The 14561-nt window shown below is 34.3% G+C and overlaps 2 protein-coding genes across 3 annotated transcripts in view; both read left to right on the top strand.

Annotated features, from left to right (window-relative positions):
• LOC145279887 (cis-aconitate decarboxylase-like) overlaps nt 1–6422 on the top strand; it is a 77342-nt gene extending 70920 nt beyond the window's left edge. For both annotated transcript variants that reach the window (XM_080131359.1, XM_080131360.1), the window contains exon 3: nt 2930–6422. In XM_080131359.1, the coding sequence (XP_079987485.1) occupies nt 2930–3301 (372 nt within the window). In that variant the 3' untranslated portion in view covers nt 3302–6422. The remainder of the gene's footprint in view (nt 1–2929) is intronic.
• The window catches only part of LOC145279885 (ketohexokinase-like), a 376201-nt gene that overhangs the window by 42100 nt on the left and 319540 nt on the right, over nt 1–14561 (top strand). The window lies entirely within an intron of this gene.

Here is a 14561-nt window from a genome sequence, read left to right as displayed (position 1 = left end):
TAATAACAGATGTGGGTTAAACCCATGGGTAAAAAACATTTTTTTTAAAGATTAAAAACATAATTTATATCCTTAATAAGCCATCGTAGCACGTTCTGGATCTGTCTGATTAAATTAATTATTAAATCATAGACGCCTTCTCAATGAACCGAAAATATCAAACGGCCTGAATTATCTCCCTTTAATTGTCATGGGAAATAAAAATCGACCCAGTTTCCAACAGAATTAACTAGTAGCAATTAACAACATAATTGGATTATCTCCCTTGATAATTGTCTTTAGAAACGATATGAAAACATTCAAGTAGAATGACAATAAATTTTAAAACATTAAATAATAATAAATAGATTAGAAAACCTCACTCAAAATATTGTACAAGAATTTATATATACAATACAGCCTTTTCATTTATTCTCATATTCAATTAAACTTAAAACCTAAAATGGTCTTAAATCTAAGTACCACAATAACGATAATCTGTAAACATTACTTGCCACTAATACGAAACTAAAATTAACCGTAACGTTATTGCAAGGTTGTTACGATCATACTATAAATATAGAAATAAAAATTAAAAACTCTTTTTATAAAAATTTAATTATTGGAAAATAAAGAAACAGCGAGATCTAATTTAGGAACTCAACGAATGGGATATATAAAAAAAAAATTTTTTTAAATCGCTTAAGGTTTTCTGTGAAAACTTCTCATGACTCTGTTCTTAAATAAAGATACAAAAATTAGGCGATATATTAATATTTAAATCGCATTTTCCGTAACTATAGCAAATGTTTCTCACATGCTTTTCTCATTAAGGGAATTTTTCTTTTTTCTTTCTCTTCAAAAATGCTCTGGTGTCAAAAGTGTGTTTATTCATAAAGTCTGAAGAAATGCTGGTTTTGGAAAATTTTCAAACGATATATCGTTTGAAAATTTTCCAAAACCAGCACAATTGTTTCCATGTCCAGTCGCTGGTTTTGGAAAATTTTCAAACGATATATCAATTATAATGTATAATATATTATGATGTTTGAAATTGTTCGACTGGACATGAAAACAATTGTAACGTAAAATGAAATACACTTTTTGTTGCCATCAACACCCTGTTTGAAGTCTCGATTTTGCTTCCACAGTATATAAATGCTCAATTATGAAATATGATAATTTTGTAGCTTACTTCTTAAGTCAACTCTTTCTGGCTTAAAACTCATTGGTATATGAACACTTACTGAATTTACACGAACTCAGTATATTACATATAAGTCTATATATATATATATTGGAAAAGTTCTCTTTTCTGTATCGGTTTTCTCTTGCTTGAGTGTGTATATCCAGTGTATAACAAGGAAATAGCACCTTTTTTTTCTTTCTTTTTTTGAGCTCGAGTTTTTTTTTAAATTCGATATGAAGTCGACAGTTCCATGAGTCTGATGAGGGGTTTTGTCATTGTTGCCAGCGAAAATCTCTTTTTCCTCGTCGTCTTTGCTTGTCAACGTCAACGTTGCTTGTCTTTAGTCAACTAACAGGGTGATGTGCCGATTGTCTGTAAAGGAAAAGAGTTCTGGAAAAACGAGGTCCGTTAGTGCGAAGAGGAAAAAGGGGGGTTCAATGTCATTGTTGCTTGTTGAGTTTCTTGTCATTAGTAGTTCACTTGTTGTTTTTCTTTGTTGAAAAGTTTGTTTTTTTTGTTTATCAAATAAAATGCGCATCTCACTCAAAACTTATTTTTCTCTGTTGAAAAGTTCGCTTCTTGGGGCCGAATTTTAGCTCGCTGGTTTTTCTATGCTGTGTCGGGTTTTACAAAAAAAATGAAGAAAAAGGCTCCCCATTCAGAATTGCTTGTATATCACGAGGGCGGGGTCACTATTTTAGGGTTTTAAATGCTTTTAGGGCACAACCTAATAAAATAAATAATTCAATACAAGCTTCTGAAATGACGAACGCAACAACTTCATAAAATGTAATACAGAAAAGGTTTATTAAGGAGAATATGATATGTTTCTTATCAAAAGCTGGACTCCGGCTACCTGGTGCTATCGCAGTAGTTATTCCAGTGGAATCATCGATACCGGTAGAAATAACACCGAAGTGGAGAGAGCGAAGAAAAGGAGGTCCATTCCGTTTGGTGTCTCTCTCAGTAAGGACGAGTTCTTATTCCTCAAACCGGATGCTGGCCGAATTCCTTAGGGGATAGGAAGGATCAATGCGCCGTGTCCCTAATTGGTCACTATGTGACCAAATAGCACAGGGGAGAGGCATTGATTTGTTAAAAGAAAAAAGTTCCATTTGTTTCTGCTACAGACTTCTTTTATCGTCACAGAATTTTGGTTTTTAACGTCACACGTGGTTTTCTCAATACGCCTTGTGGGATTGAGACATCCCTACTGTATTCAGTGGTGTGGTTGCTCATCGTACTGAATCCTTAGCTGTACAAATATTCTCCCGTCGAAACTCGCCTAAACATTTATATAAATCACATTAAATATAAAAGTATCACTATAGCAGTCACAAATGATCGATTTTCTTTCTAAAGTGATTCGACCACGTATTTGGCCAATTCATCCCTAAGAAATTTCTTCCGTTTTGAGGGTTCAACTCAACCAGCAAACAAGACTTGCAGTTGAAGATCAGTTTTAGACGTTTCATTATTTTAAAAAGGTTTTTGAGAATGAAAAATATAAAATTCTATTTTCCTAAACAACCCTCTTTAAAAGACCCTCTTTGTTTGTACATTTGTATTTTTTTTTTTCTTTTTTTGTTTTGAAAACACCTAAATGAAAATTGTAACTCGCCGGATGAATTTGGTCCCATTTTGTTCTTCTCCCCGTTTTTCTTTCTCAGATTTTAAAATCCAATCTTAGCAGGTCCCCAACGCAACTTTCAGAAATGTGACCAAAAATTATGACTACAAATGCTTTAATTTCTATTTCAGTTTAATGTTGCTGCTACTTTACTTGATGGCTTTGTGACGCCGCAAACTTTTGATTTATCTTATCGATCAAGACCAAATCTCTTGCAACTTCTCCAGCGCATTCAGTTAAAAACTCATCTAGACAACCACACAAGTTTCGATGACATGTACGTTAGCATTACGCTGGTTTTGGATGATGGACAAGCTTTTCAAGGCCGTTGTGAGACACCATACGGACATTGGCGCCGTCCCCTTTCCAACAGTGATCTCAAACGAAAATTCCTTCATAATACAGCATCACTTCCAATTAGTATGAACAAAGAAATTATTAAAGTAATAGACAAAACCTCAGTGTCAAGTGAAGAACTTCTTCGGTTGTTGGCAAGTAGGTAAGAGTACTAGACGGCGTTTGAATAATAATAATGAAATATACTAAAATACAGTGCCCTTTTTAATTTATAATGGTATTGTTTAAAGACTATTAAAAATTAAAAAGGGCAGTGTATTTTGTTGGCATACTTACTTAATAAATCTATTCTTTTAATTATTAATAATAAAATTAAATATATGTAATTTGTCTGCCTTTTTTATTTTTAAACATAGGTTTGAAAGGTCAATTTAGAGTATTTAAATTTAAATATGGACTACTTTAATTGCGTTCTTAAATTGTTCTTAAGTGTTTTTTTCATAATATGCATCGTTCAGAGTTGAACTCTGAAATCTTTCATATTCTATTACTAGTGGGACCTGTGGAAATTCCACAGCGGACATTTTCATATTGATGTTGACATTCTATGGTATTCAGACACGCCCTGTAGCTTTTTTGTGTAAAATACATAAGTATTTATTTAAGCTCGCAGGGATGCCCAGCGTAGCCTGTTCATAAAATATGATATTTTAATTTATGCAGACTTCGTATATATCATTATAGAGTCAATTTTCTATCGATTCTTATATATTATAAAATTTTGATTTCAATATGTGTGTGTCCGTATATATATATATATATATATACTAGCAAAAGTACCCGTCATTGAATGGGTTCAAAAACAGCCTACAGAAAATGGACTCTGATTTATGAAAGTATGATAGGTTATAAAAAGGAAGGGTTGTAAAGAGATAGCTCTTCGAATTTGGGGGTACCAAAACCAAAGCAAAATATGATGAAAGTAAAAATAAAATAGATAAACCCCATAATTTATTATACCATACCTGTTCACACTGAAACACTTATCACAATATTCTGTGGATCTATATTAAAAAACCTTGTTAAACTTTGTGACATATTTCCATTCTTTGGAGGTCAGGTGCGAACGAACACCCCATAATTTTATTATACCATATTTCTTCAAACTGAAGCATAATTATCGAAGTATACTTACGCAGATAGATATGAAAAGTCTTTATTAAAGTCTGTGCTATTTCCATTCTTTGGAGACCAGGTGTGAACGAAGACCCCACAATTTTATTATACCATCCCTATTTAAGTTAAAACATACTTATCAAAGTATTCGTATGTACATCTATATCAAAAACACTTGTAAACGTTTTTTTTTTTTAATTTTTTATTTCCATACTTTGTGGAGCAGGCGCGAACGCAGACCCCACAATTTTAATGAACCACCGTTCTGCGAGATCAAACATACCCATTCCTGTGTCTCGGTACATCTTCTATCATTATATGTAATCAGTTTTTTAAAATAGTCAACCATATAGGAGCTTATTCGTGACCAGACACACACACACACAGCTTTATATTATATATATATACATATATATATATATAATATAAAGCTGAATGTGTGTGTGTATATATATATATATATATATATATATATATATATATATATATATTCATGACTTGGGTGCATAAGCTTTAATCGAAAGCGAAACCAAAATTTATGAAGAATCCTTGGTAAAATTATTTATAAAAGAAATAGATGACTTGAGTGCCATCAGCTATAATCGATACCGAAACCAAAACTTAGGAAGAATTTTTGGTAAAATTATTTATTACAAGAAATGGAAGACACTCGGAAGAAGAAAAAAGATGAAACGTGAAACACAAAATAACACACACGCTATTTAACATTTGGAGCAAAACTACTATACATAGTTTTCATTTTCTTATTAAAATTTTTATTCAATTTTTATTATTTTATAGTTCAATAGTTTTATACCGGAATAAATAATTGCTGAGTAACTTTTTTGGTCATCCTTCAGGCGTTTCTGCATCGACATTTCTTTCCGGTTAACGGTTGTTTCTATCTACCCATCAAAGTTATCTCTTTATAATTCAGATTTGCCGTGGTAACAAAACTGCACAAGTAAAAAAATTGTATTTTGTTTCAATGAATAAAATTTTAAATAATTTTTGATAAAACCAATTCAGAAAATCATAAAATCTAGATTTTATTATTTAGAAAAAAAAAGAAAAAAGAAATTCGGTTAAAGTGAAATTAGGATACCTATTTCACTTTAAAGGTGTATAATAACATCTGAAATCATTTGATGAAACTCATTTCATTTTTTTAACTGTGAAATTAAGTAGTTGAAGTTACAAGTGTTGAAATTTTTAATAGAGAAATAATTTTTATTTATTTTTTTATTTATACATCTCGGCATTTGGGTCAAGGAACGTCTTCTAGCAGCCGGCTCCACTCCTACCCTCTGGAGGGAGAGAGGGGCTTTTGCCCATTTTCGTCAGTTCGAACGTAGCCGGCCAAGAAGAAGGAGACTATTTTCATTCTCTGACAAAGGGTTTTGACGTTAAAATTAATTTTCCTAATTTTTCTCCTTTAGAGAAAAACGTTTGTTTAGAACTCCATTGGGTGGTACTAAACTGTTAACGTTATTTTATTCTCAGTCATTATAAGACAACTAGGTCTTACGACTGGGAGATTAATACCTGTTATTAAAGGACAAACGGACAACTGGTAAATTATTGTTCTCAAAGGATTAACGAAGGAAACAGCCGAGTGTTGAGGAGTTCAAAAGAAAAAAAAATTAATTTTGCTGACGAGACGAGCAGAATATCATCCCTAGAAAGAAAATCCCCATCTTTGAAAGATTTTTCAACCGAAGTTTCCTTCAGAAAGGAAATCTTCCATAATACAAGAATTTGTACACTTAAAGCCTACCAAAGCAGCTTTATGGCCTTCTGTTTCTCCCCTTTGAATTTCAAGGCACCTGAGCCTTCACAAAGGGAAAATACTTCTTTCTCCCATTTTAGGTCAAAGAAACTTTGTGATTCCTTTCGGAAAAGAAAAAAAAAGAACATTTTGTCAAAGAAAGACTGAACATTTCGTTAAAAGGACTGAATTCAAAACAAGGACTGTTTTCCGTTTTTTTATATGTTCTTTTCTTTCATCCTTTCTTGCAAGTAAGGATTGACGTCTTTTTTGTATTTTTTTATATGTATTTTTAAATGTTTCTGAAGGTTTTTTTTTAACCTTGGGAAATAAAGGCAATCGATAACTTTTTGTTTTAATAAACTTGGATCATTTTAAACATGTTCAGGTCTGTATTTCTTTGCTCATTTCCATTAGTTACTCATTTCTGAAATATTTGCTCTAAATGCTTTTTTTTTCCTTTTTTTTTTCTTTCATTCTGTTACTATGAAAAACGGATTTTGGTGACAAACCCAAAATTCCATTACAAAGGATGGTAAAAAAAAGTGTGGACAAAAAACTTCTAACAATTTCAAAGCGTTGACGTCATATAAAGGAGACATTAATGGAATTAGTGAATTCAAAACATTTTTGCACTAAAAAACACTTTTTTGGCGCCATTTCTTTTTTTTTTTTTGTATTAATTTCTGTCTGTTTTATCTGTCTTTAAAAGAGTCGTCTTTTTTAATTGTCGCCAATTGATTGAACTACTTTAAAGACAGTGAAAATGTGTTTCATTAATTGAAAATTAATTATGAGTTTATTTTACAATGCACATAGATAAGAAAATTGGTCAAAAAAAAACAAATATATAATAAATAAATGTTATCAAAAGCAAGATAAGTCACTCTTCTATTTTTTTAATAAGATTTTAGTTATTTTACTCACTTTAAAATGTTTAATTCAATTTTAATCATGTTAAGTGTTAGGTGAGAATAAGAAAAAAAATGCCCATTACTTGTAACAAGTGGCGGCCATATTTCCCTATTCTTACCTAACACTTGACACAATTTGTTTTTTGGGCCAAGTAAACATTGGAAAATTGGTTGCTGACATCAAGAATGCAAAGTACTTTGTTATACTATTTGATAGCATACCAGACGTAGCATGCAGATCAAATGTCAACAGTAATCAGATATATACATATCAGTGATGGTGCAGTTGAAGTGCGGGAGCCATTCCTGGATCTTTTACATTTGAAAGGTAAAACAGCTACTGCATCGACTTACGATAAAGGACTAGATATTAAGTACTGTCGCAGTCAAGGGTACGATAATGCTGCAAGCATAGCCAGAATCCATGGTGGTATGCAAAAAAAAAAAAAAAATGATCAAGGACATTAATCCCTCTTGTTTAACATTTTTTGAAGTCTTGAGGCGCTGTACACTTTTTCACACTGTCGACCCATCGATAGCATGTATTAGTAAAATACACAGGTCTTACAGTGAAGAGATTATCCACAACTTGCTGTAGTGCACATGCTGATGCAGTGAAGCCGGTGATACAGAAGTTTAACCAGTTTGTGGAAGCAACTGAATCTCTGTGTGATGTCGAAGAAAGCGACAAGACAAGAGGCGCTGCGCACAATCTGTTACCAGCTATATGCGACTTTTCTTTCATTGCTTTGTTGCTATTCTGGAGTGACGTGTTACAAGAAGTAAACATAGTTCAGAAGTACATACAAACACAAGGTATTACGTGGACGTGGTTGCTACCAAACTAAGGGCTCTCAGGGTCTTTTTGGAAGAGTAGCGTATGAATGTGTCCAGCAAGCACTTGCAAAATGTGAAGAACTTGATATCTCTATAGAAGGATAATCAGAAGAAAAGAACAGAATGCCAGGAGAGAAGGGAAGAGATGCTGGATTGTCATTGCAGACTAAGAAAGCAATATTAGAGTGTCTGGACCGTTTCCATATCGAGTTGGATACCAGAGTACAGGCAATGAATGATATTTTGTTGACTTTTTCTGCCGTTCAGCCAGATCATATTATTTGTGTTGAGGAGGAAGAAATACAGTTGTCTGTTGCCAAGTTCACAGCTGTGTATGATGCGCTATCTGAAGAAGACCTTTGTCTAGAAATTCCACGTTTAAGGCGATACCTAGAGGATATAAATTACTACCGGAACAGTAATAGAAACTCGCTATGAAGCAAGCGAACAACAGAAGATGTTGTATTTGAGAGAAACAGCTTACCTTATAGGATTGTATATACTGATGTTTATTAGCTGTTTTGTTTTTTGATAAAGTTAATGTCAAGAGAAAGATAAAGTGCCTTCCTAGCGCTTTCCTCGTCTAAATGGAACATGTACATCAAATCTGTTGCCAAGGCCGCTGGAAAAATGGTGGGATCTTTCTATCGATCCGGTAAATATCTCACTGCTGATGCTATTCTCTATCTATATAAGAGCCAGGTACGTCCAAGGATGGAATATTGTGTCCACATCTGGGCAGGAGCTGCTAGAAAGGACTTGTCCTGCTTTGATAGAGTTCAAAATAGACTTCGTAGCCTCGTAGGAGATGTCCTTTTCTCTTCCTTGCAACCTCTATCTCACAGAAGAGATGTTGCGAGTTTGTCTCTGATGTATTGTTATTTTCATGGAAGGTGTTCAACTGAGCTTCAATCTTTGGTCCCCCCTCGCAAAACTTTCACAAGAAACACTCGTCTAGCTGTACACACTATCAATAATTCCCTCCACTCTTTATCTGTGCCTAAACCTAAATGTAGATTCCATGAACAAAGCTTCTTTCTTATAACTGCACGCCTGTGGAATTGTCTTCCGTTTTCCTGCTTTCCGACTGACTACAATATGGTTGTGTTCAAGTCTAACGTAAATAAGTTCTTGATGAGCCGTTCTATATAAGTTATCAAATTTACCAAATTTTCATTACTAACGATTACTATATTGTCCAATTTCTACTGTACAATCTTTAACCCTTATCCTTGAGTGGCCTCTTGGCCTTGATAATTGGTGATGCCTATGTAAAAAAAAAAAAAAGTTTTATAGGATGGTGCTTTGGGGGGGGGGGGGTATTTCTATAGCATATCTTTTAAAACTTTATGTAGTCATTTTGTGGGGTATTTCGTCTTATAGATAATATTGGGTCATCAGGAGAGAATACGCACCATTTTGGGGCTTTCCTCTCTACGGCTTGTTCGCGTATCTGTTCCCCTCACTGATGTGAGGCCCAATTATCTGCTCAATACTATTAAAAGAAAAGTCATTTGATAATTAAACGGCTCTTGTTACGAGCAACGGCTTTGCGCATGTTGTTCAATGTTCAAAGGCTACATCTGACATATTTGTTAGGACGCGCACATATCAAAGAAAATAATGATAATATCAATAATAATAAACGGTACTAGTGCAGAGAGTGATCCGGACGTAACTCAGTCACTGCTCGGTTGTCATTGGAATACTGACGTCAACATCCGGAGTAAGCCGAGCGTTGCCGTAACATAAAGCTGAGCCACTGAAAATGAGACGCGATGTTTTTCAACAAAGCAGAAGACGACAATTTAGAAGAAAAGAAAAAGTAAAAAAAACACACACCAGTTCCTACATTAACAGAAAAGACACACAAGTTATTAAATTCAGGGCAGGAAGAAAAAAAAGTGTGAAAAGAAAAATATGAATTTCACATCTTTATGTGACCAACTCAAAACCCCAGCCAGAGTACTGGATTTTTGTCAACAAAAAAATTACTGGCAAGGTCAAAAACGTGTTCATCATGCGGACACAGCTGTCAGCTTATGAGAAGAGCAAAAGTCAGCGATGGCTATGCATGGAGGTGTCAGGCTAGCAATTGTCGAACGTATAATTCACTAAGGACTGGCACATTTTTCGCCATGTCCAGGCTTACAATAGCAACAATTATCAAAATCATTTACCTGTGGGCCTACCAGCGAGCCACGAAAAAAGATCTCCAACGCGAATGCGGTTTAAGGTCATCACACACCATTGCTGATTGGAAAAATTTCCTGAGAGACATCTGTGGAGAATATTTTCTCAGAAATCGGCGGCAGATAGGGAGCCCGTGCCATACAAGGCAGTATTCAATCACCGAAAACATAACGTAGGCTGACTAATCACACCGGTCTGGGTCTTCGGTGGATACGACCCCACAGAAAAGGAGGGTTTCTTGATGAGTGTACCAAACTGGTATGCAGAAACCCTCCTTCCCTTAATAAAACAGTATATTCTGCCGGGGACCATGGTCGTATCAGACTGTTGAAAGGCATACAACAAAGTGAGGGGGGAAGGAGTATCGCCATTTGACGATGAACCACAGCCTTCATTTTGTAGATCCCGAAACATGAATCATGTGGAGCGAATGTGGAAGGAAGCAAAACAACGCAACAAAGTTGAATGCGGGAGCTTTTGGACACATATTTCCTAGAGTTTATGTGGAGGCAAAAATTTGGTAATGCCCCGTTTGTCTCCATATTATCTCAAATCGTCGAAAGCTACCCGGTTGATGACAAGCTGCTCTCTTGCACATCCGCTACCACCTCTGCATCCACTTTGTCGTTGTATGATGTCATCCAGCAGTCTGAGGAAACAACAACAAAAAAAGAACAAATGTTTCACTTTTCACGTTTTTCTAAAAACAAAAAAAAAAACAAAAAAAGGACCCCCCCCCCAAAAAAAAGTTGGTTTCGTTTTTTTTTTGTTTTTTTTTTTTAATTTTTACACGTAACACGTTTTTCTATTAAAAAAACAAAAAAGACTCCCCCCCCCCCAAAAAAAAGAACAGTTTTGTTTTTATTTTTCTTGTAACAAAAACGAAAAATAACCTTTGAAAGTGTTGTATTGGACTTACCAGTGAACCTTTTATTGAACTAACAAATGTTTAAAATTATTTTTCCATAAATATTTATATATTAAAAAAAAATGTTATACCATTTTCCTTTATCGCTAATAAAACTTTAAAGTTCGAAGGTAAGTTTTCCTTTTCTTTTTCTTGTAATGCTATGCGACGCTCGGCTTAATTTCCTCGGCGACGCTCGGCTTAGTGTTCTGGTGACAGCTGAACAGTGGCTGAGTTATGTCTGGATCACTCTCTGCACTAGTACCTAATAAACAATAATAATAACAACAATAATAATAAAAGTACTATATATATGTGTGTGTGTATATATATATATATGTGCGTGTATATATATATATGTGTGTGTGTGTGCGTGTGTGTATAAATATATATATATGTATATAACCAAAGATATATATATATAGCATTAATAAAAAAAATATATATATGCATACATAAACACATAAAAAAGAAAAAGATAAATCTACTCACATCGTAATAACTACATTGTAAACCCTTGCGAACATATCATGTGGTATTCCTTTTCGCCTAGATTGTAACTTCAGCTCTCTTTTTTTTCTTGTTTTTTCTTTTGATTTCATGCTTCTCGTATTAATGTTGTTTCCTACCCGGCTGTTATAAGGTATTGTAAATCCAACCTAGGTGAGTATTTTCTTTGTTATGGTTTTTTCGCATCGGCCACATTCGTTGATGCAAGGCTTAGATATCTGAATTAGTGCAGTAAAAATGTTTAATGATTTTGCATTTCATATAAAGAGCAACGGTTTTGTGCCCGTGACGTTTAAATTTAAAGGCTGCGTCTATCAAGTCTGTTAAGTTAAGATGCGCTCATATCGAAAAGAACAAAAAGAAAAAAGAAAGAAAATGAAAGGAGAAAAGAAAGAAAATAAATAAATAAATAAAAATTGTAAAAATAATTAAACAAAAGCAAAGAAAATGAAAATCGTTAGATAAATGAATAAATAAATCTGCACTGTGAGCACATATTACCACTCGGTATTTCTTTTAACCCAGAGCCAGATGGCACATTGTTCAGTAATTTCTGTTAGACGTTTACTAGCTGCGCTTCTTTTTCGGCCTTTAATTCCAAGCTGTCCTAAAAGTTGATATAAAGAGCCTGAAAGTAAACCTTTTGCTCTAATCTCAATAGCTTGAAGAATTGTAACGTAACCTTCACGGGTCAACTCTCTTTTTAGGTCTTCATATTTCTCCATCTTGTATTGGTGTTGTTTCTCTACCCGGCTCTCATAAGGAATTGTCAATTCAATCAAGACAAGTTCTTTTCTTGTTATTGACGAGAGAACAATGTCTGGCCATTGACCCTTTTCTTTTATAATTTTTGGATAATTACTTTGCCAGCCAGGGAGATCTGCGGCGACTATCCAATCATCATTGATTCCAAGAATATTTTGGCTCTGTACTAGCAATGGGCTAGTTAGACGTTTTGATCCGATCCACATTTTTCCTCCCTCAGCAAAAAACTTGTGACTTACGCTAGCTGCTTTGGGCTTCATATGATTACTTATTGTTGTGGTCAGTTCTTCTAATACCCTGCTGTGCCACCACGTATATCGCCCATTAGCAAGGGCCACTCTGTAGGAACTAAGAACATGTTCCATAGTCTGGGGTTTTTCTTTGCATAAAGGACAGGTTGGATCATCCCCCTTCTTCCATTTGTACTCTAGACTCTCATCGACGGTTTTTATTGTCACTTTAACCTAATTAGAGTCTTTCAAGGTGTTATCGTACCATCTTCGCAAGCTTTTTATCGGTTCTTCTGAGACAGTATGAATTTTCTGACTACCCACTGAAAAAACAGATATCTTCATGCACTTTTCCTTTTCTAAGAGAGAGGCTTCTGGACTTCTTAGGCTTGAAAGTCATTCTGGACCAAACCATCATTTCATCCATAATGCTGAATAACTTGCAGATGTCAGCTTCTTTTGATGTGAGAATCATGGTATCGTCCATGTAAGCCTTTAATGATGACATTAGCAGCTGAAATAAACTTGAAGTAAGCCGAGTACTGAACTGCACTGCAGTTCCTACAGTTTATCATCAAGTGGGACTTTGTTGTTGAGTCATTGCCATATCTTACGCTGACTCTAAAATTCCTTTTTTTTTTTCTTTTTTTTTTTTTTTACACAGTGATCACCACTTATCAAGGCCTGGAAGCCACTCAGGGATAAGGGTTATTGCAATTTCATACGATGCCACAGAAACACATATTGTCCTTCTGACAATATGTGTTTCTGTGGCATCGTATGAAAGAAGTTTCTCCAAAATGAAACTTATAAAAAATTACCTCCGGTCAACCATGAGCCAGTCAGATCTTGCTGTTCTGTCCATTGAAAACGAACTTACAAGACAAATAGATTTTGACAATGTCATTGACCAGTTTGCCACAAGGAAAACAAGAAAACATTCATTCTAGGACTATACTATCGAAGGTACATCCTTTTGTGAATTGCCGTATTTTGCATTTAAATGTTCTAAAAGTGAATATTTGTTTTTCAAGATTAAAGTACAAGCGTTTTATGTAATGTTCCGATATTTAATAAAATATTGGGATTTGTTTTGACCCCACTTTGTAACACTATTCTTTTTATTTTTTTTATTTTTGTTTTATATAAATACAACTACAAACCAGAATGAAAAATGGAAGAAACGAAAGTTTCTTTTTCTTTTACACATGTCTATTTCATTTATTATTATCATCACTTGATCCTCTTTTATTTTATTTTACTTTATTCGCTTCGTTTCATGAATGGATAAGGCTATTACGTGTCTTTTTGTTTTATAACTATTTTTTCGGATTTTACTCACCAACTGATGTTTTCTTTCTTTTTTTTTCTTTTTCGGCGTTTCTATTCGACTGCGTTTCTAACGCCCCCTTTCCTTCTTCATAACAACAATTAATTAATTTATTTATTCATCCATTTACTAAGTGACTTGACATGGTATTACACTAGCGTTGTTTTACAATTTGTCATTGTTCTGAGGGAGCCAATTCTCTTTTAATAAGAGATTCATTTTTTTTCATCTTATAATTTAGGACACTAATATGCTGTCAGTAAGTTTTCAAAAACATACTTTTATGTTTCTCTTTTTTTTTTTGGAGGAGGGTATTCCATTATAGAACTTGTGTAGCTTTTTAACAGGTTCTTCTTCAGTTTAATTGATCGTTTTCCGTAAATAACGAGCAGAAGAATCGTTTAATATTCCGCAAAAAGTCTGTGTATGGCGGCCACCATATGTTGTGGCAGCTGCTAGACCCCGCCCCACTCATTCAGCATACGGTTAAGTGACGTTTATTCTAGCTACGCCACTGGTGTAATAATTTGATTTTAATTACAAACTTTCAAAGTTTCCAAAACTATCGCTATCGTGGAAGACTGATGTTTACCAAGGTTGCTGATAAATGTTATGCGTTTTCTGTATTTCTCAAAATCAGAGGCTTTAATACAATACTGATAGTGGAGAACATTCGGGTGCAATAGTAAAACCGACGAAGATGTAAGGATGTTGCTGTTGGAGTGCTGTGAGGATGATGAAAGGTTTGTGTAACAGTATAAGGAACTCTTTAATGTATCAAGTTACTTTGATCACTCCTTATATATGTAGGAGTCAGCTCATGAAAATAAACAAGT

The sequence above is a fragment of the Euprymna scolopes genome, chromosome 7 (genome assembly GCF_053919585.1).
Source record: "Euprymna scolopes isolate OS-2025 chromosome 7, ASM5391958v1, whole genome shotgun sequence".
Taxonomy (NCBI): Eukaryota; Metazoa; Mollusca; class Cephalopoda; order Sepiida; family Sepiolidae; genus Euprymna; species Euprymna scolopes.
This window is presented reverse-complemented; position numbering and strand designations above follow the sequence as displayed.